This window comes from Pseudophryne corroboree, chromosome 6 (genome assembly GCF_028390025.1).
Source record: "Pseudophryne corroboree isolate aPseCor3 chromosome 6, aPseCor3.hap2, whole genome shotgun sequence".
In the NCBI taxonomy this organism is placed as follows: Eukaryota; Metazoa; Chordata; class Amphibia; order Anura; family Myobatrachidae; genus Pseudophryne; species Pseudophryne corroboree.
In genome coordinates, this window is record NC_086449.1 from 61,904,719 (window position 1) to 61,930,725 (window position 26,007).

Below are 26,007 nucleotides of genomic sequence, written 5' to 3' on the forward strand. Positions count from 1 at the left end.
CCGAGCTCTTTATGTTTATCAACACTAGAGACTCTTTATAAACTCATATATAGGTGGTATAGGACACCTCTTGTTCTTAAATGTTTCCCTCTCTCTCGAATCTTTGCTGGAGATGTAGAAACGTCCCAGGGAGCTACGTGCACATATGGTGGGACTGCCCTCTTATAACTCCATTTTGGACAGAGGTAGTTAAATGTTCCGAACTGATAGTGAGGGATGTAGTCCCAAAGGACCCGGGTTTTTGGCTCCTTAATCATACCTCCATGGGCGCGCATTCTTACAAATGCTCCCTATTGAGACATCTTAGCAATGCTGCAAAAGCGGTTATTCCAACTCTTTGGAGGTCCACATCACCGCCCTCGATTAAATTATGGTTTAAAAAGATTGATTACTTTTTAGATATGGAAGACCTTATCTCCTTCTCATCAGGCAAACCATCAACTTTACAGCCATCTGGTTTCCCTGGTATGATTTCAGGGAGTCACCTGTGTATCGGTCTTATATAACTACTTAGTTCTTCTCTCATTACGTATAAGGGCCCTCATTCCGAGTTGATCGCTCGCAAGGCGATTTTAGCAGAGTTACACACGCTAAGCCTACGCCTACTGGGAGTGAATCTTAGCTTCTTAAAATTGCGAACGATGTATTCGCAATATTGCGATTACAAACTTCTTCGCAGTTTCAGAGTAGCTCCACACTTACTCGGCATCTGCGATCAGTTCAGTGCTTGTCGTTCCTGGTTTGACGTCACAAACACACCCAGCGTTCGCCCAGACACTCCTCCGTTTCTCCGGCCACTCCTGCGTTTTTTCCGGAAACGGTAGCGTTTTTTCCCACACGCCCATAAAACGGCCTGTTTCCGCCCAGTAACACCCATTTCCTGTCAATCACATTACGATCGCCAGAACGATGAAAAAGCCGTGAGTAAAATTACTAAGTGCATAGCAAATTTACTTGGCGCAGTCGCAGTGCGAACATTGCGCATGCGCACTAAGCGGAAAATCGCTGCGATGCGATGAAATTTACCGAGCGAACAACTCGGAATGAGGGCCAATGTGTCTATCTAACATGTTTCAGATCCCTACTTGAAAAGGTCCTACCCTTATCTCCCAAAGGACTCATCCTCTCTATGCAGATACTCTCACCTGTCCCTACATTTCATAAATTTCCCTTTCTCTTTCTTCTACCTCTTCCCTCTCTTTCTCTCCTTTCCTATTTTCCTAAGCTGTTTTGTTAGAATGTTCCCCTTTTACATGTTTTGATGTCGAAAAATAAGCAGACAACTTTTTTCCATGCTTTGGGTGCTTTAAATGTTTTATATTGACATATATGATATGCGACAATCTTGTCCCCTTCTTTTGGAAATGTACTGTTGTGATGATTTGTCTGCTGCCTTAATAAAAACAGTTTAAATAAAAAAAATAAAAAAAAGAAGGGGAGAGGTTAGGACAGGAGCATTACAGAAGAGGAGAGGTTAGGACAGGAGGGGTACAGAAAAGGGGAGGTTAGGGCAGGTAGTGTACAGAAGAGGAGAGGTTAGGGTGGGAGTGGTACAGAAAATCAGAGGTTATGGCAGGAGGGGTGCAGAAAAGGAGAGGTTAGGGCAGATGGGGTACAAAAAAGGAGAGGTTAGGGCAGGAGGGGTGCAGAAGGGGAGAGGTTAGGGCAGGAGGGGTGCAGAAGGGGAGAGGTTAGGGAAGGAGGGTTGCATATGAATGCTAATATAGAGTTTGTACTGGAGACCAAGGAGCTTATTCTGAGCCGCAATCAAAGTGACTGTATTTGCTGGCAACCGTGAGGGCCTGACTTAATACATAATTTATTATTATTTATTGCCAGTTTAGCGCACACATTTTCCGCAGCGCTTTACAAAGAATATTTGGCCATTCACATCAGTCTCTGCCCCAATGGAGCTTACAATCTATGGGGGTCATTCCGAGTTGATCGCACGTAGCAACTTTTTGCTGCTCGTGCGATCAACCTGACGCCGTCTATGGGGGAGTGTATTTTAGCATAGCAGGGCTGTGAACGCTTGTGCATCCCTGCTATGCTAAAAAAGTTTCTAGCAAAACAAGACTAGCCCTGCAGCTTCTTACCCAGTGCGACGGATCCAGCGATGGAGGTCCCGGATTTGACGTCAGACATCCGCCCTCAAACCGCCTGGACATGCCTGCATTCGTTAATTTTTGTTGGAAGCCAATTAACCTACCAGTATGTTTTTGGATTGTGGGAGGAAACTGGAGTACTCGGAGGAAACCCACGCAAGTATAGGGAGAATATACAAACTCCGCACAAGTAGAGCCATGGTGGGACTCTAACCCATGACCTCAGTGCTGTGAGGCAGTAATGCTAACCATTACACCATCCATACTGCCCATACTAATGCATGTTTTGCATCTGCATGCGGTGCGACTCAGATTCAGACCCCAAATAAGCAAACAGTGAGAAAAGCAGGGGGGGCATTTACAGAGCCTAGTGGGGCCCCAACACAGGGAGGGATTGGAGGCAGAGACACTAAAGGAGCAGTTTTGACTAAGGCCAATGGCTACAGCTTCTAAAAATCAAAAGTGGTGGTGTTGGCCATATCAACCAATCAGATTCTAGCTAATATTTCTCTATTGCATCCTGGAAGAGGATAGACAGAATGTGATTGGTTGCTATGGGCAACGCCTCCACTTATTTTTAGAATCTTTAATAGATTTACTCTAGACTTTGCCTTATGGGAAAAAGATGACAGATCAGGGTGTTCCCTACCTAGATTAGGGGTGTGAGCGCAAAAATGCCAGAACATTTGAGGGATACATTGTGAGAACGTTTCACACCGCCACTGACCGAGGTTAAGAGGAGAGCGATGCTCCCTCAGCTTATAGTGAATGTATCATTCATGAAGCATGGTCTTAGGGACCTATTATTATCAATTAATATTTGTGTCATCACAATGCAAATATTAAGTATCCTCCAAATGTATCTACAGAGAACCGCAGCAGATAATCAATAAATTGGCCCCTTGGAATTACTGTCCATCATGTTAATATTTGGATCCAATTTCCATGGACACGGTGTAACTGGGCTCAAGAGTGAGGGCAGGAGAGTAGGTGTGTGCCTTATAATGTGCTTGGTAGACGAGTATGTGAATTAAAGCAGAAGGTCAGTTCTATGGCCCTCATTCCGAGTTGTTCGCTCGTTGCCGAATTTCGCTATATTGCGATTAGTCGCTTACTGCGCATGCGCAATGTTCGCAGAGCGCATGCGCTTAGTTATTTTACTCAAAAGTTAGGTATTTTACTCACGGCATTACGAGGAATTTTCTTCGTTCTGGTGATCGGAGTGTGATTGACAGGAAGTGGGTGTTTCTGGGCGGAAACTGGCCGTTTTATGGGTGTGTGTGAAAAACCGCTGCCGTTTCTGGGAAAAACGCGGGAGTGGCTGGAAAAACGGGGGGAGTGCCTGGGCGAACGCTGGGTGTGTTTGTGACGTCAAACCAGGAACGAAACTGACTGAACTAATCGCAGTGGCAGAGTAAGTCCCGAGCTACTCAGAAACTGCTAAGAAATTTCTATTCGCAATTTTGCGAATCTTTCGTTCGCAATTCTGCTATGCTAAGATTCACTCCCAGAGGGCGGCGGCTTAGCGTGTGCAATGCTGCTAAAAGCAGCTAGCGAGCGAACAACTCGGAATGAGGGCCTATATTTTTGTAGTTGTATCTCAATGAGCTTTATGGTCTCTTGCAGCCTCGTCCCAAGAGACCGGGAAAGCCGTATGTGGAAGAGAACACCTGGGAATGCCAGAGGTGAGTGATAGCCGAGGATTCTATAACCAAACCAGCAATATAGAGACAAGCCTTGGCAAAGCATATGCACTAAGGGGTCTATTTACTAAGCCTTAGATGTAGATAAAGTACCAGCCAATCAACTCCTAACTGTCATTTTCCAAACCCAGTCTGTGACATGACAGTTAGGAGATGGTTGGCTGGTACTTTGGGGAACATGTACTAAGCAGTGATAAAAGTGGAGAAATGAGCCAATGGAGAAGTTGCTCATGGCAACCAAACAGCACTGACGTAACATTTATAATTTGCATATTATAAAAATAAGATTTTACTCACCGGTAAATTTATTTCTCGTAGTCCGTAGTGGATGCTGGGGACTCCGTAAGGACCACGGGGAATAGACGGCTCCGCAGGAGACTGGGCACATCTAAAGAAAGCTTTAGGACTATCTGGTGTGCACTGGCTCCTCCCCCTATGACCCTCCTCCAAGCCTCAGTTAGGACACTGTGCCCGGAAGAGCTGACACAATAAGGAAGGATTTTGAATCCCGGGTAAGACTCATACCAGCCACACCAATCACACCATATAACTCGTGATAGGAACCCCGGTAAACAGTATGATAACAATGGAACCTCTGAATAGATGGTTCGCAATAACAACCCGATTTTTGTAACAATAACTATTTACAAGTATTGCAAACAATCCGCACTTGGGATGGGTGCCCAGCATCCACTACGGACTACGAGAAATAGATTTACCGGTGAGTAAAATCTTATTTTCTCTGACGTCCTAGTGGATGCTGGGGACTCCGTAAGGACCATGGGGAGTATACCAAAGCTCCCAAACGGGCGGGAGAGTGCGGATGACTCTGCAGCACCGAATGAGAGAACTCAAGGTCCTGCTCAGCCAGGGTATCAAATTTGTAGAATTTTGCAAACGTGTTTGCCCCTGACCCAGTAGCAGCTCGGCCAAGTTGTAAAGCCGAGACCCCTCGGGCAGCCGCCCAAGATGAGCCCACCTTCCTTGTGGAATGGGCTTTTACAGATTTAGGCTGCGGTAGTCCCACCGCAGAATACGCAAGCTGTATAGTGCTACAAATCCAGCGCGCTATAGTCTGCTTAGAAGCAGGAGCACCCAGCTTGTTGGGTGCATCCAGGATAAACAGCGAGTCAGTTTTCTTGACTCCAGCCGTCCTGGAAATATAGATTTTCAGGGCCCTGACTACGTCCAGTAACTTAGAATCCTCCAAGTCCCTAGTAGCCGCAGGCACCACAATAGGTTGGTTCAAGTGAAAACCTGATACCACCTTCGGGAGAAGGTGAGGACGAGTCCTCAACTCTGCCCTATCCATATGGAAAATCAGGTAAGGGCTTTTTCATGACAAAGCCGCCAATTCTGACACATGCCTGGCTGAAGCCAGAGCCAACACATGACCACTTTCCATGGGAGATATTTCAAATCCACGGTTTTAAGTGGCTCAAACCAATGTGATTCCAGGAACTCCAAAACCACATTGAGAACCCAAGGTGCCACTGGGGGCACAAAAAAGGGGCTGAATATGCAGCAATCCCTTACAACGTCTGAACTTCAGGCTGACATCCTTCCTGGCTTTGATCAGGGTAGGAATGACTTCCTCCGGAATGCCTTTTTCACTGAGGATCCGGTGTTCAACCGCCATGCCGTCAACGCAGCCGCAGTAAGTCTTGGAACAGACAGGGCCCCTGCTGCAGCAGATCCTGTCTGAGTGGCAGAGGCCATGGGTCCTCTGAGATCATTTCTTGAAGTTCCGAGTAGCAAGCCCTTCTTGGCCAATCCGGAACAATGAGTATAGTTCTTACTCCTCTTTTTCTTATTATCCTCAGTACCTTGGGTATGAGAGGGAGAGGAGGGAACACATAAACCGACTGGTACACCCGCGGTGTCACTAGAGCGTCCACAGCGATCGCCTGAGGTTCCCTTGACCTGGCGCAATATCTTTTTTTATTGAGGCGGGACGCCAGCATGTCCACCTGTGGTCTTTCCCAACGGTTTACCAGCATTTGGAAGACTTCTGGATGAAGTCCCTATTCTCCCGGGTGGAGTCTGCTGCGGAAGTCTGCTTCCCAGTTGTCCACTCCCGGAATGAACACTGCTGCCAGTGCTACCACGTGAATTTCCCGCCCAACGGGGAATCCTTGTGGCTTCTGCCATTGCCCTCCTGCTTCTTGTGCCGCCCTGCCTGTTTACATGGGCGAGCGCCGTGATGTTGTCTGATTGGATCAGTACGGCTGGTTTTGAAGCAGGGGCCTTGTTTGGCTTACGGCCTTGTAAAGGGCTCTTAGCTCCAGAAAATTTATGTGAAGTGAAATCTCCTGTTTGGACCACAGTCCTTGGAATTTTATTCCCTGTGTGACTGCACCCCAGCCCCGAAGGCTGGCATCCGTGTTTACCAGGACCCAGTCCTGTATTCCGAATCTGCGGCCCTCTAGTAGATGAGCCCTTTGCAGCCACCACCGCAGCGACACCCTGGTTCTTGCCGACCGGGTTATCCGCTGCTGTATCTGGAGATGGGACCCGGACCATTTGTCCAACAGGTCCCACTGGAAAATCCTTGCGTGGAACTTTCCGAATGGAATTTCTTCGTACGAAGCTACCATTTTTCCCAGGACTCGTGTGCATTGATGTACCGACACCTGTCCCGGTCTTAGGAGGTTTCTGACTAGAGATGACAACTCCTCTGCTTTTTCCACTGGTCTGTTTCCAGAATCATTCCCAGGAACAGAAGACGTGTCGTCGGGACCAGCTGTGACTTTGGAATATTGAGAATCCAGCCGTGCTGTTGCAGCACTTCCCGAGAAAGTGCTACCCCCACTACCAACTGCTCCTTGGACCTTGCCTTTATCAGGAGATCGTCCAAGTACGGGATAATTAAAACTCCCTTCTTGCGAAGGAGTATCATCATTTCGGTCATTACCCTGGTAAAGACCCTCGGTGCCGTGGATAATCCAAACGGCAGCGTATGGAACTGATAGTGACAGTCCTGTACCACAACCCTGAGGTACTCCTGGTGAGGAGGGTAAATGGGGACATGTAGGTAAGCATCCTTGATGTCCAGAGAGACCCTGTAATCCCCCTCGTCCAGGTTCGCAGTAATCGCCCTGAGCGATTCCATCTTGAACTTGAATCTTTTGTTATATGTGTTCAAGGATTTTAAATTTAAGATGGGTCTCACCAAACCATCCGGTTTCGGTACCACAAACATTGTGGAATAGTAACCCCTTTCCTGTTGAAGGAGGGGTACCTTGATAATCACTTGCTGTGAATACAGTTTTTGGACAGCCACCAACACTGCCTCCCTGGCAGAGGGAGTTGCCGGTACGGCAGATTTTAGGAAACGGCGGGGGGGAGACGACTCGAATTCCAGCCTGTACCCCTGAGATACTGATTGAAGAACCCAGGGATCCACCTGTGAGAGAGCCCACTGTGCGCTGAAATTTCTGAGACGGGCCCCCACCGTACCCGGGTCCGCCTGAGCAGCCCCAGCGTCATGCTGTGGACTTACCGGACGCAGGGGAGGACTTCTGCTCTTGGGAACTAGCTGTGTGCTGCAGCTTTTTCCCTCTACCTTTTCCTCTTGGCAGAAAAGATGAGCCTCTAGTCCTCTACTTTTTTGGGGCCGAAGGGACTGTACCTGATAATACAGTGCTTTCTTTTGCTGTGGGGTAGCTTGTGGCAAAAGTTTTGATTTCCCAGTCGTAGCTGTGGAAACGAGGTCTGAAAGACTATCCCCAAACAGTTCCACCCTCTTATAGGGCAAACTTCCGTGTGCCGTTTTGAATCGGCATCGCCCGACCATTGCCGAGTCCATAACCCCCGCCTGGCGGCAATGGTTTTACATAGCGCTTATTTGTGATGCCAGTCGGCAAATATCCCTCTGTGCATCACGCATGTATAAGACAGCGTCTTTTATATGCTCTATTTTCAGCAAAATATTGTCCCTATCTATAGTATTAATATTATCCGACAGGGAATCTGACCACGCAGCTGCCGCACTGCACATCCATGCCGAGGCAATAGCAGGTCTCAATATAATGCACGTGTGTGTGTATATAGCTTTAAGGGTAGTTTTCTGCTTTCTATCAGCAGGTCCTTTAGGGCGGCCGTATCCGTGACGGTAGTGCCACCTTTTTTAATAAGCGTGTAACCGCTTTTTCTACCCTAGGGGGTATTTCCCAACGTGACCTATCCTCTGGCGGAAAAGGGTACGCTGCTTAGAAATTATCAATTTCTTATCGGGGGAAGTCCACGCTTCCTCACACACCTCATATCAATTCCTCAGATGCAGGAAAAATTACTGGTAGTTTTCTCTCACCAAACATAATACCCTTTTTTGTGGTACCTGGGGTATTATCAGAAATGTGTAATACATTTTTCATTGCCTCAATCGTGTAACGGGTGGCCCTATTGGAAGGTACACTAGTCTCATCGTCGTCGACACTGGAGTCGGTATCCGTGTCAACATCTGTGTCTGCCATCTGAGGTAGCGGGCGTTTTAGAGCCCCTGATGACATTTGAGACGCTTGGACAGGCACAAGCTGAGTAGCCGGCTGTCCTATGTCGTCAAACCTTTTATGTAAGGAGTTGACAGTGTCACGTAATTCCTTCCATAAGTCCATCCACACCGGTGTCGACCCTGCAGGGGGTGACATCCCATTCACAGGCATTTGCTCCGCCTCAACATCATTATCCTCATCATACATGTCGACACAGCAGTACCGACACACAGCACACACACAGGGAATGCTCTGACAGAGGACAGGACCCCACAAAGCCCTTTGGGGAGACAGAGGGAGAGTATGCCAGCACACACCAGAGCGCTATATATCACAGGGATATCACCTATAGAGAGTGTTTTCCCTTATAGCTGCATATATATTCTATACTGCGCCTAATTTTGTGCCCCCCCCTCTCTTTTTAACCCTTTCTGTAGCGTAGGACTGCAGGGGAGAGCCAGGGAGCGATTCCTCCAGCGAAACTGTGAGGGAAAATGGCGCCAGTGTGCTGAGGGAGATGGCCCCGCCCCTTTTTCGGCGGGCTTTCTCCCACTATTTTAATATATCTGGCAAGGGTTAATATACACCTATATAGCCTCTGGGGTTATATATGGTGTTAGTTTGCCAGCCAAGGTGTTAATATTGCTGCTCAGGGCGCCCCCCCCCCCAGCGCCCTGCACCCATCAGTGACCGCAGTGTGTGGTGTGCATGAGGAGCAATGGCGCACAGCTGCAGTGCTGTGCGCTACCTTGGAGAAGACAGAAGTCTTCAGCCGCCGATTTTCTGGACCTTCTTCGTGCTTCTGGCTCTGTAAGGGGGACGGCGGCGCGGCTCCGGGAACGAACACCAAGGCCAGTTCCATGCGGTCGATCCCTCTGGAGCTAATGGTGTCCAGTAGCCTAAGAAGCCCAAGCTAGCTGCAAGCAGGTAGGTTCGCTTCTTCTCCCCTTAGTCCCTCGATGCAGTGAGTCTGTTGCCAGTAGGTCTCACTGTAAAATAAAAAACCTAAACTATACTTTCTTTCTAGGAGCTCAGGAGAGCCCCTAGTGTGCATCCAGCTCGGCCGGGCACAGAAATCTAACTGAGGCTTGGAGGAGGGTCATAGGGGGAGGAGCCAGTGCACACCAGATAGTCCTGAATCTTTCTTTAGATGTGCCCAGTCTCCTGCAGAGCCGTCTATTCCCCATGGTCCTTACGGAGTCCCCAGCATCCACTAGGACGTCAGAGAAACTATACAGAGCAGCTGATTGGTTGCCATGGGCAACTTCTCCACTGGCTTACTTCACTTTTATCACTGCTTAGTACATGTTCCCCTTTATCTCAGTCCACTTTATCTCCATCTTAGGCTTAGTAAATAGACCCCTAAATCACCAAATACCTTTTTTGTTATTATTGTAGTCAACCACAATGTACAATATATACAGCCTCTTGGGGGTGTAGTATGTGTTGCCGGCAATCGGGCTCCCGGCGACCAGCATACCGGCGCCGGAATACCGACAGCTGGGCAAGCGCAAATTAGCCCCTTGTGGGATCGCTACGCGCAACACGCTATCTATTCTCCCTCCAGGGGGCTCGTGGACCCCCAAGAGGGAGTAAATCTGTCGGTATGCCAGTGGTCGGGATTCCGGCGCCGTTATGGTGGTCATCGGGAGCCCGGCCGCCGGCAACCTGAAGACCATGGTGCCTTGTTTCCTCGTAACTTGTTATTACAGGAAGTAAGCTCCTGAGTGTCTTATTCCCCCTGTAACACCTACTAACACTACCCCAGTTCATGAAGGTTCATTCTATCCCTGTAACATCATATTACCCATGTAAGTACCTTGTTAACCCCGCCATCTATCTTTTCTCAGAGATGTTGAAGGAACATGTGAGGAGAAGGATCCTGAGTCTACTGAACAAATGGAGTTCCCCCTCCTAGACGATGGTATGGATCTACTAAATGAAATCTTTGAAACCCTAAACACAAGAACACCTGGAGAGAAATGTGCATTATACGGGGCACACAGTCTGGACTGCTTCCACCTAGAGGACAGTCAATACTTCAACCAGGTGAGTGGTTGTCGGAAAAAGGAGAGCAACAGGGCTGTCTTGAAAGCACTGTAGGCCCCTGGCAAAGCAATGCACTGGTGCCCCTACACCAGTGGTGCAAGTAGAAAAAATGTCTTATAGGTACTGTGTGCGCGCACCAAAAAAATGGGGCGTGGTACACATATGGGGGGGGAGGGGGGCAGATACACATATGACCCCAATAGTGCCAGATACACGTTGCCCCACAGTGCCAGATACACAAATTGCACCACAGTGACAGATATACATTGCCCCACAGTGGCAGATACACAAATGCCCCCACAGTGCCAAATACACATTGCCCCACAGTGGCAGATACACAAATGCCCCCACAGTGCAAGATATACATTGCCCCACAGTGTCAGATACACATTGACCCACAATGCCAGATACGCAAATGCCCCCACAGTATCAGATACACATTGCCACACAGTGTCAGATACACATGCCCCCACATACACTACCCCAGGCCGCTGACACTGTGACTGTTAAAATAGTATGTACTACACCCAGGCCCGGCGACAGGGGGGGTCAAAGGGGACAACCCTCCCGGGCCCCGAGCTTCAGGGGGCCCCCATCTATGCCCGGCGCTACCTGCTCAGCGAAGGGATGCAGTGCAGGGAGGCGCTGGGACGGAGAGGCGCTCCCCCTGCTCTGCATTCCTTCCCTGCTGCGCCGTCCTGTCCCCACTGCTGCTGCTGCTGCTGCTGCTGTGCCTGTATGACAGGCACTGGCAGCGGCGCTTGTAGCATTAAAATCCTCCTCCCTCCGCTTCCCTCCCCTCACCTGTGTGACAGGACAGCGATGTGTATGGGACAAAAGGGGCGGAGCTACGTGGGACGGAAGGGGCGGGGCTAAACAGGCTTGAAGGGGGCGGAGCTACACAGACCAGGCTGCTATAGTGTACAGACTCAGAGGGAGACTGGCTTAGGTAAGTGAAGGGTGAGAGGGAAGTGTGTGTGTATTGTGTCTGTGTGTGTGTGTGTGTGTGTGGTATGTCTGTGTGCGTTTATGTGTGCTTTAAGGACGCTACTACTACAGGGGGGGCATTACGTGTAACGTCGCTACTAATGGGGGGGCCATTACGTGTAACAACGCTACTACTAGGGGGGTCATTACGTATGAGGACGATACTACTACAGGTTGAGTATCCCATATCCAAATATTCCGAAATACGGAATATTCCGAAATACGGACTTTTTTGAGTGAGAGTGAGATAGTGAAACCTTTGTTTTTTGATGGCTCAATGTACACAAACTTTGTTTAATACACAAAGTTATTAAAAATATTGTATTAAATGACCTTCAGGCTGTGTGTATAAGGTGTATATGAAACATAAATGAATTGTGTGAATGTAGACACACTTTGTTTAATGCACAAAGCTATAAAAAATATTGGCTAAAATGATCTTCAGGCTGTGTGTATAAGGTGTATATGTAACATAAATGCATTCTGTGCTTATATTTAGGTCCCATCACCATGATATCTCATTATGGTATGCAATTATTCCAAAATACGGAAAAATCCCATATCCAAAATACCTCTGGTCCCAAGCATTTTGGATAAGGGAGACTCAACCTGTACTTGGGGGGGGGGGGCATTATGTATAGGATGCTACTATTACTTGGGGGGCATTACATATAACAATACTACTACTACTTGGGGGGGGCTTACGTATAAGGACGCTCCTACTACTGGGGGTGCACTATGTATAAGGATGCTACTACTACTGGGGGGGGGGGCATTATGCATAGGGATGCTACTACTGCTGGGGGTGCACTATGTATAAGGATGCTACTACTACTGGGGGGGCATTATGCATAGGGATGCTACTACTGCTGGGGGTGCACTATGTATAAGGATGCTACTACTACTGGGGGGCATTATGCATAGGGATGCTACTACTGCTGGGGGTGCACTATGTATAAGGATGCTACTACTACTGGGGGGGCATTATGCATAGGGATGCTACTACTGCTGGGGGTGCACTATGTATAAGGATGCTACTACTACTGGGGGGGCATTATGCATAGGGATGCTACTACTGCTGGGGGTGCACTATGTATAAGGATGCTACTACTACTGGGGGGGCATTATGCATAGGGATGCTACTACTGCTGGGGGTGCACTATGTATAAGGATGCTACTACTACTGGGGGGCATTATGCATAGGGATGCTACTACTACTGGGGGTGCACTATGTATAAGGATGCTACTACTACTGGGGGGGCATTATGCATAGGGATGCTACTACTGCTGGGGGTGCACTATGTATAAGGATGCTACTACTACTGGGGGGCATTATGCATAGGGATGCTACTACTACTGGGGGTGCACTATGTATAAGGATGCTGCTACTACTACTGGGGGGGCATTATGCATAGGGATGCTACTACTACTGGGGTGCATTACATATAAGGACGCTACTACTACTTGTGGGGCATTACGTATAAGATGAATAAGATTGTGCTACATTGTGGCGTAATTTTGAATGGGGGTACTATTGTGTGGCTATGCCCCTTACTTGTGAGACCACACCCCTTTTCCCGGTGCGCGCCAAAGGAATATGGGAGGGCGCAAATTTATAGTTTGCAGGGGGGCGCCGAACACCCTAGCACCGGCCCTGGCCCCATCACTTGCTTGGTCTGGTTGGTCTTCGCTTTGTTGCCTTCATTATGCTTGCGGCATGCCTCTCTGCCGCCCCGTCCCTGTCTGACGATCTGCTGCCGCTGCCGCTGAAGAGCCTGTGTGAGTCAGGGCTCCTTATAGCAGCTACCCGCAGCACTACCTCTGTCCAACCCTGCTCCCTACGTGCCTGGATGGCACCCTCACAGCCCGTCATACTGTATACTATGTCAAGGTACTGCCATATTATTCTATATAAATGTGTGTATGGTGAGTTCTATGTGTGTGTGTGTATATATATATATATATATATATATATATATATATATATATATATATATATAATGTATAAAAAATGTCCCTGGCACTCCGGACTTCCGTTCACCTTGCTCCGGTGCCCTCCCCTCAGATTTGCATCTGTGTATATGGTCCTTGTATGCCGCCCATACAAGGACCATATATATATATGTGTGTGTGTATATTTATGTATAAATTATAATATATATATACTGTATATTTTATATATATATATATATATATATATATATATATATATACAGTATATATGTGTGTGTGTATGTGTGTGTATATATATATATATATATATATATATATATAAATTTTTTTACAGCGACTTTGTGCTTTATAAGGGGGGGGGGGGAGGAGGAGTCAAGGCAGGGGGGGGGGCCCCGGAGAAATTGGTGTACCGGGCCCCAAGATTTCTCTTGCCGGCCCTGACTACACCTCAGGCAGTCAGGCTCCCCTCAAGGAGAGAGTGAGACTGAGAGAAGCGCCCAGCTAGCCCCCAGTGTCTTCTGCGGGCCTGCCGCTCAAGCCGCGGGAGCGTGATTATAGCACGATCTCGCTCCCAGCAGGCTGGGAAGGGGAGGCGCCGAGGAGGAGGCTTGGCAGTGTCAGCGCACTACGTCAGCGGTAAAGGGGAACGGCAGCCCGGCGGCGGTGGGTACATCGTACCCACGGCTAAATTCTTAACGGTACGCCATACACACCCATTCAAGGGAACCAATTAATAAAACATAATCTGTCCATCCTGCGGTGCAGCGCCATCTCTATACATGCTTTCATACAGTGAATGGCTGTCTACACTCTGATTGGTGGAGATGGTTGGAGCTATCGACCAATCAGCATTCTCTGTCCAGCTGCAGGCTGGGAGGCAGTTAGAGAATGCTGCCTTGCCATATTATGCGACCACCACTTGACCCTGCTAGAAAGCCCTTATAATTGTGGGGTCCTAGGCAGCTGCCCAGTGTGCCTATATGTTAAGATAACCCTGGAGAGCAGTACACCTCACAGGTAAAGTGAAGTGCAGATAGGAGAGTGCTAAATAACAGGGCTTATCAGCCTGCAATACATGTACCTCAAACAGAGGAAATGGTGGCCAGGCAAGATATATAGAAAGGCAAGAGGGAGAGAGAGAGAAGAGAGATAGTACTTCATGTATGACACAGTGAGGTGGAGGAGGATGGAGAAGAGAGACTGTTATTCATGTATGACACAGTGAAATGGAGAAGTACGGAGAAGAGAGATAGTACTTCATGTATGACGCAGTGAGGTGGAGAAGGGAGACAGTACTTCATGTAAGATGCAGTTAGGTGGAGAAGAGAGATAGTACTTCATGTAAGACGCAGTTAGGTGGAGAAGAGAGATAGTACTTCATGTAAGACGCAGTTAGGTGGAGAAGAGAGATAGTACTTCATGTAAGACGCAGTTAGGTGGAGAAGAGAGATAGTACTTCATGTATGACGCAGTGAGGTGGAGAAGAGAGAGAGTACTTCATGTATGACGCAGTGAGGTGGAGAAGAGAGAGAGTACTTCATGTAAGACGCAGTTAGGTGGAGAAGAGAGATAGTACTTCATGTAAGACGCAGTTAGGTGAAGAGAGATAGTACTTCATGTATGACCAGAGGCATAGCTAGGGTTTTCGGAGCCCAGGGCAAGATGGAAAATGCCCCCCCCCCCCCCACCCCCACCCCCACCCCCACCCCCACCCCAACAAAAAAAAAAAACCCACACAAAAAGAAGGATGTGCGCGCGCTGAAAAAATGGGCATGGCCACACACCAGAAGGGGTGTGGCCATGCTCCAAAAGGGGTGTGGCCACTGAAAATGGCCCACAGTGCCAGTTACATTGCCCCACAGTGCCAGTTACAATGCCCCACTCAGTGCCAGTTACATTGCCCCACTCAGTGCCAGTTACATTGCCCCACTCAGTGCCGGATACATGCCCCACTCAGTGCCAGTTACATTGCCCCACAGTGCCAGTTACATTGCCCCACAGTGCCAGATACATTGCCCCACAGTGCCAGATACATTGCCCCACAGTGCCAGGCCCCACTCAGTGCCAGTTACATGCCCCATTTGGTGCCAGATACATGCCCCACTGTGCCGCCGACCCCCCCCCCCCCCCCCCCCCCGGTCACTCACCGGCCGCCTTGTTGTTGATATGTGAGGGGAGGAGAGCGCAGCGCCACTCCGTCCCCTCACCGCTCCAGGCCGCAAGCTCCGATTGGCTAACGCCGGAGACCGGACACAGCAGCGCTGGCAGCAGTAGTGCTGGCAGCGGCGGTGGGGGGAGGGAGAGACGCTGCGCTCTCCTCCCCTCACATTTCGGGTTGACGGGGGCGAGTGGGGCATGATGCCCTGGCCGCCGCCGGCGCCCCCCTCTCCTTGGCCTGCCAAGGCGCCCAGGGCACATGCCCCACTCGCCCTACCCTAGATACGCCTCTGTGTATGACGCAGTGAGGTGGAGGAGGATGGAGAAGAGAGATAGTACTTCATGTATGAGGCAGTGAGGTGGAGAAGAGAGATAGTACTTCATGTATAACGCAGTGAGGTGGAGGAGATATTTTTGTAGACTGCTATATAGCAATGGAATGGAGTATGTAAAAGGAGGATGCACATAGACCAGAAATAATAATAATAATACATTCTTTCCCCTTGTTGATCTCCCCCTCTCTTTCCTTCCAATGGTGCAGAATGCAGGTATAAGGCTGATCTGGTGTGAATGGCCAAATATTCTCTGTAATGCGCTGCGGAATATGTATGCATTATATAAATAACTGGTAATAATAAAAATCTTTCGCTCCAGCCACTGCTGAAGCAAGCACCTCTCTGTAAATCCCTCCGCTGTTCCTCATTCCTCCCAGAATGCATTTCCTGCAGCTTACACTCACCTGCAAAGCTCTCACCAACACTTCCCCTTCATACACCTCATCACTAGATACACCCCAGCCTGACCTCACTGCCCTGCCTCTAACCAGTGTCTCTCCTCACCACCACTCATTGCCTCCCGCCTCCAAGACTTCTTCCACCTATGGAACTTCCTGATCGCCTGGCCAGACTCTCCTCTAACTTAGTCTTTCAAGTGTTCCCTCAAAACCCGTCACTTCACTTTTGCCTACACTACCCCTTCATATGTCACTCCCCATTAGCCCCTCTGCTTTGTCCACCTGTGTCCCACTGTCTTCAACTGCCCCTTCCGTCTAGCTTGTTACCTCTCAAGGGCAGAACCCTCGCTGCCTTACAGCTCATGTCTGCCCTGGTTGTACTTCTTGATTTATAAGGCAATTTTATGTAAGTACTGATCTGCTACATTCACCTTACATGTACAGAATAGCTACTTGTTTTGTGCTATTGTGCTAGGATGCTTAACTTGTTCTCATGTATATGTCTGTTTACTGTTGCCCTACAAATAAATTATATGATCTCTGCACATTGGCCCTCATTCCGAGCTGATCGCACGCTGCCGTTTTTCGCAGCGCAGCGATTAGGTGAAAAAATGGCATTTATGCACATGGTACACAGCGCGCATGCGCTAAGTACTTTCACACAAAAGTTTGCAGTTTTACCCAAGCTCGAGCGACGTTTTTCAGTCGCTCGAGTGTTCGTAGTATGATTGACAGGAAGTGGGTGTTTCTGGGCGGCAACTCTGCGTTTTCAGGGAGTGTGCTAAAAAACGCAGGCATGCCAGGCAAAAACGCAGGAGTGACTGGAGAAACGGGGGAGTGATTGGCCGAACGCAGGGCGTGTTTGTGACATCAAACCAGGAACTAAACTGACTGAAGTGATCGCAAGGAAGGAGTAGGTCTGGAGCTACTCAGAAACGGCATGAAATATTACCTGTGCAGTTCTGCTAATCTTTTGTTCGCACTTCTACTATGCTAAAATACACTCCCAGAGGGCGGCGGCTTAGCGTGTGCACTGCTGCTAAAAGCAGCTAGCGAGCGATCAACTCGGAATGAGGCCCATAGGTCGATCTTTATGTAGGAACACAAATAGGCATTTTTGGCACACAGCCATGCGCAGAAGTGAAATCACACATTTTGTCTGGCTCTGTCCTAATCCAAGCATATTTTTTTAATACAGGAGCACACAGCTCAGGGTTGGGTACAAGGTGACTTAGGAAAGCAGAGACTGTGAGCCTAATTCTGAGTTGATCGCAGCAGCAAATTTGTTAGCAGTTGGGCAAAACCATGTGCACTGCAGGGGGGCCAGATAGAACGTGTGTAGAGAGAGTTAGATTTGGGTGGGGTGTATTCAAACTGATATCTAAATTGCAGTGTAAAAATAAGCAGCCAGTATTTAACCCTGCACAGAAACAATATAACCCACCCAAATCTAACTCTCTCTACACATGTTATATCTGTCGTCGTCCCCCCCCCCCCCAGCAGTGCATGTGGTTTTTCCCATTAGCTAACAAACTTGCTGCTGCGATCTACTCAGAATTACCCCCTGTGTCAGTCTGGTCTTCGCCACCAGCCTGCAATATCAGATCAGGAAAACAATGTTAGATCCCATTTACATTGAGAGCAATAGGGAATTCTTGTAACTCATCAAGGTATCTCTTAGCCTAAAAAACAACATGGCCACCAGTTTCCCTCCTCTGTAACTACATCATGTTCGAAAACAAGGTTATCTATTAACTAATTAACGTTTGAGGTAAATTAGCATTTCATGTGAAAGTATGTTTTCCCTCTATTTTTCTTGTATATAGCACTTACCGCAATATTTATTGCAGCGCTACACTAAAATAAAGCCCCATCTATTCTGAATATAAAAAGCGTTGGGCTACTCTATGGGCCTGATCGCTGCTGTGCGTTTTCGCACAGCAGCCAGTCAGGTCTGAACTGCGCATGCGCGCTGACTGCTGTCTCAGCCCTGTGATCGCCTCTGCTTGATTGATAGGCAGAGGCTGTTGCTGGGCGGGTGGGGACAGGCCGGCGGCATCTGGCAGCCGTTTAGGGGGCACAGTCCGGGCAACACAGGCGTGCCCAGATGAGCCGCGGCAGCTGTGTGACATCACACGCAGCCGCTGCGACCCTCACAGCAACGAGTAGCTCCTGCCAGCGCGCAGGAGCTGCGCTGGCAGGGAGCTACTCCTAAAGTACAAAAGCATCGTCACTCGTCGGGCCTGACTAGCCCTGTGCTGGGCGTCCCCCCACATGTCTGTGTGACTGATCGTATAGATGTGATCAGGTCTGAATTAGGCCCAATAACAATTGTTCCTGGTGTACCAACACACTGTTAATTAATGAATATAGGTCTGGTATCACATACACCTGGTAATTACTAATTAGTGGGATAAAGTCAGTAAAGTTGACAGATGAACACTCACAATCTGATGCCAGTACTCGGCAGCATGGAGTGAGCAACCTACAAACAACTTTTTAGTAGATATTGATGCTGGAACTTGGAAATGTAGTTGCTTTGTGTGGGTAAAGTAATATTATGATACAGAGTGAAGGGGAGGCAGACATTACCAGGGTCGGACTGGCCCACAGGGGTGCCAGGGAAACCACCGGTAGGCCCCACTCCTTCCTCTAGGGATCAGGTTCCAGACTGAGTACTTGTAATATACATGGTAGATATGTTGCATTACACTGCACAAGACTATTGTACATTTCAAGCCTCTGTGGAAGCAGGCCACACCCACTTTGTAGACTGACCACACCCCTAAGTATGGGCCCCTATCATACCCCAGTAAGACACTGGACATCACATTCCTCCTACTGTCACGAAGGAACGGGGAGGAGGTGTGGGGCGTTTGGCCCATCACTAAGGTAAAGGGGATGGGTAAATACTTTCTGTACATGATAATGTTTTGGCTGTATTGCAACAGTCTGACACTGTGGCTGAAATTCAACTTATCACGCTGGCAGCCACTAGATGGCGCCCAAACGGAGCTATTCAATTGTAGCTCCGTTTGGGCACGATGGCTACTGGCTTATGTATTTCAGCTCACACCCCTGGGGGTGGTGAGCTGAAATGCATGAAAAGGGACCCATACTACACTTTTCGCGATTGCACCCAGCCTGCATAAAGCAGCTAAACCTGACCTCTATGGGCGCAATCAGCACAAAAAAAAAAAGAGAGACGGATTAATATCGCCCCCGTGATCTCCCATCACGTTAGACGGGGGATCAGGTGCAATAATCAATCGAATATCGTCCTATGAAGCCGATTTCGTTAGACAGGAATTTGCAGCCAAACAAACCACAAGTGCTGAAATACATGCTACATGCGCTCACTGGAGCAGTGGACACCGGATCCCTGGACCGGTATGTTTTGGGGTTTTTTACACTGTGATCAGCTTGTGTGTCCACCGGATCACTGGAGCCCAGGGTCCCCGCACAGATTTCTCTGCCAGGGAAAGCTGGGCAAAAAGGGTGCAGATTGCAGTGCTGCTCTGTGAATTCGCCAGCCTGAGCTGGCGTAATTATCACAGGACACACTGCGGTATTTTGCAATTTTTTAAGCAAATTCGGCCCAGATTGCATCCCCCATTATTAGTATGGCGAATGCGATCTGGGTTACTAATACCCCCTTTCACACCGCCAATGCCGGATCCCACGCGGGAATTGGAAACGGATTCTTCCTGGGTGTGATCCAGCGTTGGACGCTGCTGCTGGTTTCCCCGACCCGGCAATATGCCGGGCGGGTTGCCATAGCGACGGGGAGCAGAGCCGGCAGTGGGGGCGGAGACGGAGCTGGGATATGACATCATCTCTGCACCGCCTCTCCCTGGTGTAGTAAATGGGTCCCGGGACTCATGGACCTGGGAGCCCGTTTACGCTGCCATTGACCCGGTATTCAACCCGGGAATAACACTGCTTTATTCCCGGGTTGAATTGACGGGTCAGACGACCTGGCCATTTCGGCTATGGCGCTTTCACACCGCATGCTGACCCGTGTCGACCCGGCAATATGCCGGGTCGATACCGGGTTATTTGTGCGGTGTGAAAAGGGTATAATAAAATGACAATTAAAGGGTTTGGAACAGTTTTTCATGAAAACTGCTCCAAAAGCCCTTTTAATACATTCAGGTGATACTAAAATAATGCGAAAAGGGTGTGAAAACAGAAAACCCCCCTTTTCACATTATCTTAGTAAAAATAATATTAATAAATGGGCCCCTAAACCCGCTCCCTTATGGTGTTGGTGAAAGGGGTTCCGGTATAAAAGATAGACAGTGTCTAGTTAGACAGTCAATAGATAGACACCATATGTTAGACAGACATTAGGTCGACAGGGTCAAAAGGTCGACATAAAAATGGTCGACACCATGTGTTTTGCATTTTTGTGGTTTGTGTGGATAGTTTTGTCATCTGGGACCCCCAATTGTAGAAAGGCATACGCTCGCCACGCTTTGGGCACGGTGGCTCGCTGCGCTCGCCACAAGGTTTATAACCAACTCTATGCCGACATGGATAGAGAAAGTATGAAATAGTCCAAAAACATGTTACAGTTAAAAAAAAAAAACATTTGTCTAGCTTTTATATGTCGACCATTTTCATGTCGACCTAATGTCTGTCTAGCATATGGTGTCTGTCTATTGACTGTCTAACTAGACACTGTCTATCTATCAACCAGATACCGGTGAAAGGTATGGGTACTTCAGCTGCTTTTATACCAAATTCCATGTTTCTACAATAATACTGCTAAGAAATACAGAACATTGCATTCTCCTGCATATGACGTATACTTAGCTGCATCATGTGGTTACGTGCTTACAGCAGCTGTCCACAGCAGGAAATGGTCACAGAGGTCAGCAACATTGATAAGCGAGTATTTCAGGGACAGGTCAAGAGGACAAGCTGGACAGATTTAGAATAGTAAACTTGCTGAGCGTGAACACAAAAACTCAAAGGTCAAGATCCTTAAACCACCACACTGCAACACTCTTTACAGATTTGGTGAAATTTCCATGGACTCCCTCCCCCCTCCAACTTTGTCCTATCGTGCACTGAAAATTACTTCTGCCGCCAGAAGCTGCAATGATAAAAATATTCAAGCATATTTTTATTACCATAAACATAGTGACTTTATTTAAGAAGGTCTAGCTTTGAGTGTTTTATACCAAATCTCTATCCACTGACAATCTTCTTCAGCTATGACTTTGGGCCCGATTCAGACCTGATCGCACAGCGGACAATTATCGAATGACTGCGCATGCACCACAATGCGCAGGTGCAACGCCAAACAGTGACAGGATGGTGCGAACGTTTAGATCTCAAGGCGTTTGCAAGGTGATTGACAGGAAGCGGACGTTTGTGGGTGGTAACTGGCCATTTTCTTGGAGTGTCAGGAAAAACGCAGGCGTTCACAAGCGTTTTCTTGGTGGGTGTGTGACGTCAGCTCCGGCCCCGATCAGCCCGATTCTATCACACTGTAAGTGTAAGTCTTAGGCTACGCACAGACTGCGCAGTATAGAAAAATCATTCAATGGTGAGTGAGTTGCAAACGGATTTGCAGATGTCCGCTGCATGATGAAGTTTTCGCACGGCGTACACATGCATTTGCACAGGGCGGGTTTTCACTCTCCCTGGGCAGCGACTATCTGATCGCAGACCCCTGCAAATTTGCAGCACAGCGGTCAGGTTTGAATTAGGACCTTTGTCTGTTGATGACTCTCTATTTTCATACGCAAATCCATATTATAATGATAAATATGAGCGATTTCTCTCTCTCCTCCAGTTCCACTCCATTAACTCCCCCAGTGATGAGAATCTCAGCCTCAGTTTGAGCCAGCCTAGAAATTCCGACCTCTGGTACCTGCAAGAAGAGGATGAAGGTTCTTTGGACTGCCTGGAATCCCTGGAATCCCTCTCCACAGTAGCTGAGGACATTTCAAACACCTCAGATACCACTGAAGTCAAATCACTAGAGAACAAGTCATCCATTCAAGAAGACTCTTTTCAGGCAGTAGAAGACACTGAATTAACCTCAGAAGTAACATTCCAGACTCCTGAGGTATCCATCCCTGAGATCATCACGGCAACATCTCCAGAGGTTATATCAATAGCCCTTAAGCGGACTCTGCAGGAACCCAAGGTCACAACTGAGCAGAATGCAACTACTCCAACCCCAGAGCCTGAAATTCTTCCCCCATTGAAAGAAGCTGAAAAGCAGAAGAATCTTTTGTCAGCAGTGCCAACATTGACCAATAAGGATACTGGGGACACCTCCCACACTGTGTCTGGACCCTTTGTACGTGCAGCTCTCTCTCATTTTCAGGCAGGCCCATTGGACCCTAGATTGGTATGGACTGGGACTAAGAGAGATTCCACAGAGTCCCCGAGAGCTGGATATAGTTTGCGCTCTTTTAACACCCAAAGACCCATCTCTCAGACTTACTGCACCCCAAAACCAAACACTCAAACACATAGTATCCGCCCACCTTTCCTTAGGACCCAGAGCACACCAAAATTAGAAACACAAAGCAGCCCCACATCTGCCATACCTAAACTCTCCACCCAATTGCATGACACAACATCTGCAACACCCAACAGAACCAATGCTGACCAGGGCAATCTCCTTCCTCCACAACCAGCTGACTGGAGCTTACCCACAAAGGTTTCAGAGCTGAAGAAGAAGTTCGAAGCATAAGCAGCCTTGGTATTCAAGTCTAGGTATCTGCTAATATAGCTTACATACTATAACAAAGGCTTAGGCTGGGTACAAATGTGCCGATATACAATTCGTACGGGCAATGAACAATATATCGGCTGGACCATCGTCTCGTGTGTACAGCTATATCTGAATGGCCTAGTTCACAGACATCAGCATGGCCGATGCAAACATGAAGATATATTGGTACATCTGTGTGCACAGGTGACCCACCAACCGGATGATGTATTGGCTGCAGAATCCACTGAATGTGATGTCACAAGTGGGCGGGCTTATTCAAATGGGTCTGCTGGCCAGACATCGGGCAGTGGATTGGTAAGTGTGTATGCACCAGAACGTTTGTGCACAAACCTTACCAATCATTAGACAGGTCAGCCGATCCTGTTGGACTAGTGGTCACCCAGCCTTAGAAACCAGCAACAACCAAGCAATTTTGAACTATTATGTCACCCCTTAGGTGATATACTATTATTATTATTAAGAATTAAAAAAAGGCAATTAAAATATAGAAAGCTAAAAGTTTTATACATTAATTCTAACCATAAAAACATGGTCTATGTGACATCCCACCACAATATTGCCAAGTAGGGAGGGGGAGATGTGTGCTGAGCAATCTATCAGTGACAGCTCAGCACACCTCTCCCCCCACTCAGCGCCATGTGTGCTGAGCGAGGAGGGGGGGGCGGTGGTGCCACTCATTTCACCCAGCCGTCAAGTGAGCAATCTAGTCAGATTGCTTAGAATTTTAGCACGGATCTCTCCATGTGTACCCCACTTAACAGTACCTAGTTAATAGCTAAACGTTTTAGCAGAATAATAAAAGACAAAAAAAAACCTCAATGCATACTTTTACGCTTTTAAGATTGGATGTAACTTGTTCCTGGTACGGGTGCAGTATGGTATGCCGGTGCCCGGGCTCCCGGCGACCAGCATACCGGCGCCGGGAGCCCGACCGCTGGCATAACGACAGCATGGCGAGCGCAAAGGAGCCCCTTGCGGGGTCGCTGCGCTCGCCACTCTATTTATTCTCCCTCCTGGGGGGTCGTGGACCCCCACGAGGGAGAATATCTGTCGGGTGTCAGGATTCCGGCGCCGGTATACTGTGCGCCGGGATCCCGTCATTCGGCATACTGAAGACCACCCCCTGGTACAGGATAACCATGGAACTATAGTTTGGAATTTTCTTGTTCGGTTTAAAATAAAGATGTTTTACAAATGGCGTCACTTGACACTTGCTGTCACATCGCTGGGCGTGCCAAAGTATGAACCAATTTCATCTACACCGAGAAGATTTAAAAGGCTGCAGAAGCTGGTAAGTCAGTCCTGAAGCTTTAAAGCTCATGTACATTCCAAAGCAATTAGTCGTAAAACTCTTTTTACAAGCATTAACATACATTCAGCAGGGAGGTGTAAACACTTCAGAAATTTCACATATAGGGGGTAATTCTGAGTTGATCGCAGAAGGAACTTTGTTAGCAGTTGGGCAAAACCATGTGCACTGCAGGGGAGGCAGATATAACATGTGCAGAGAGAGTTAGATTTGGGTGGGGTGTGTTCAAACTGAAATCTAAATTGCAGTGTAAAAATAAAGCAGCCAGTATTTACCCTGCACAAAAATAATATAACCCACCCAAATCTAACTCTCTCTGCACATGTTATATCTGCCCCCCCCCCCCCCCCCCCCCTACAGTGCACATGGTTTTGCCCAACTGCTAAAAAATTTCCTGCTGCGATCAACTTGGAATTACCCACATAGTTAAGTGATACACAAGCATTCCGGTATATTAACAGCCAACATAGCCCTGCAATGCCCTTTGGTAGCCCCCTGTAAATACATTGCAGAATAAATACCGTTCATAAAACTTCAACGCAACGATGATCCCAGTGCCCAACGGTAAGTTAATTATGGAGCAAGGATCCCTCAGAATTTTAAAAAGAAATGCTTCCATGTAAAATCAATGTAATACATATTCTGCCTATTTCTATATGGTTATGACTAAATACAAGTTGGGTATAGGACATCTGACATCACCAGGGGAGTAGCATAGTCAGGACATGGTGACCCGAAATGTACCCTCGCGGGGTCACTTCTCTTGCCACACTTCGGCCTCGGTGGCGAGCGGAGGGAATAGTTGTTGACATGGATAGTGAAAGTGCTATCCCCCCAGCCTTGCTCCTGCCCCCTGACGTCAGAAGTCCTTTAGCCAACTTGGATCTGCCAAGGTACCCGAAGCAGCTTCCTATTCCTTACACCCCGACTCGCTTACTTTGATCCGCGGATGAAGGACCAATATCAGTACCTAGAATCATCCTTACTTCATTTGGGGGTCCAGCTTTTAGCTCTGCGACTCTGGAACTTGCTCCACTCTAAAAAAACCTTAAAAAAAAAAAAAAAAACACCACACAGACAGAAAACGACCTGTTTCCAAACACGTTTCATTTGGTCTCTAAAATCAAAGATACAAGCAAAATGCTTCGCTCTCTTTTCTGTAGTCTATTAATACTTAAGTTTAGTTTAATCATGTGTTTATTAAATCGAACACGGCAAAGCACTTTGTGTTACTTGGAGAAAGGGGCGATATGAATAAAAAAAATTTTTTTATCTCCTATTGAAATTTCTGAACAGCCAAACACAGCAATAAATCTGTATCCGAAAGATTCAGAAGCAAACACACGTTGCAAAACATTTGGTAAAATACTTTTATTGTCTTTACAACTAAATGGTGTAAAATCACTGGATTGGTACAAAATGGCTTACACAGAATGGACAGACAGTGGAGAGTAAATGGTTATTTGGCGCAACAGGATGAGGGTCTAGGAGTGCAGATTTCCAGCATGCAGTAGGTAAGGCACATGAGTTTGGGAAGCCCTGGAGCAGACACCCTCAACTTCAAAGTGCCTTCATTATAACTATGCGGCAACTTCATTAAAGTGTTTTCCCCCCTTCTCCAGATTGCTTAGCAAGCACCAACATGTATGTGGCATCCCGAAATTCTCTCTGCATTTCACAACGTATATCTGTATTTAGGCAGAGTTGTTTATGTGCGTTACCCTGGTATAGGACACAACCTTGATGTGCTCCCTGCTT

General features: G+C 47.9%; 1 protein-coding gene across 2 annotated transcripts in view; it reads left to right on the forward strand.

The window, feature by feature from the left end:
• Positions 1-23,438, forward strand: part of LOC134936135 (DENN domain-containing protein 1B-like) — a 140,921-nt gene extending 117,483 nt beyond the window's left edge. For both annotated transcript variants that reach the window (XM_063931051.1, XM_063931052.1), the window contains 3 exons: positions 3,732-3,790; positions 10,152-10,350; positions 21,987-23,438. In XM_063931051.1, the coding sequence (XP_063787121.1) occupies positions 3,732-3,790; positions 10,152-10,350; positions 21,987-22,898 (1,170 nt within the window). In that variant the 3' untranslated portion in view covers positions 22,899-23,438. The remainder of the gene's footprint in view (positions 1-3,731; positions 3,791-10,151; positions 10,351-21,986) is intronic.
• Positions 23,439-26,007: the final 2,569 nt, after the last annotated feature.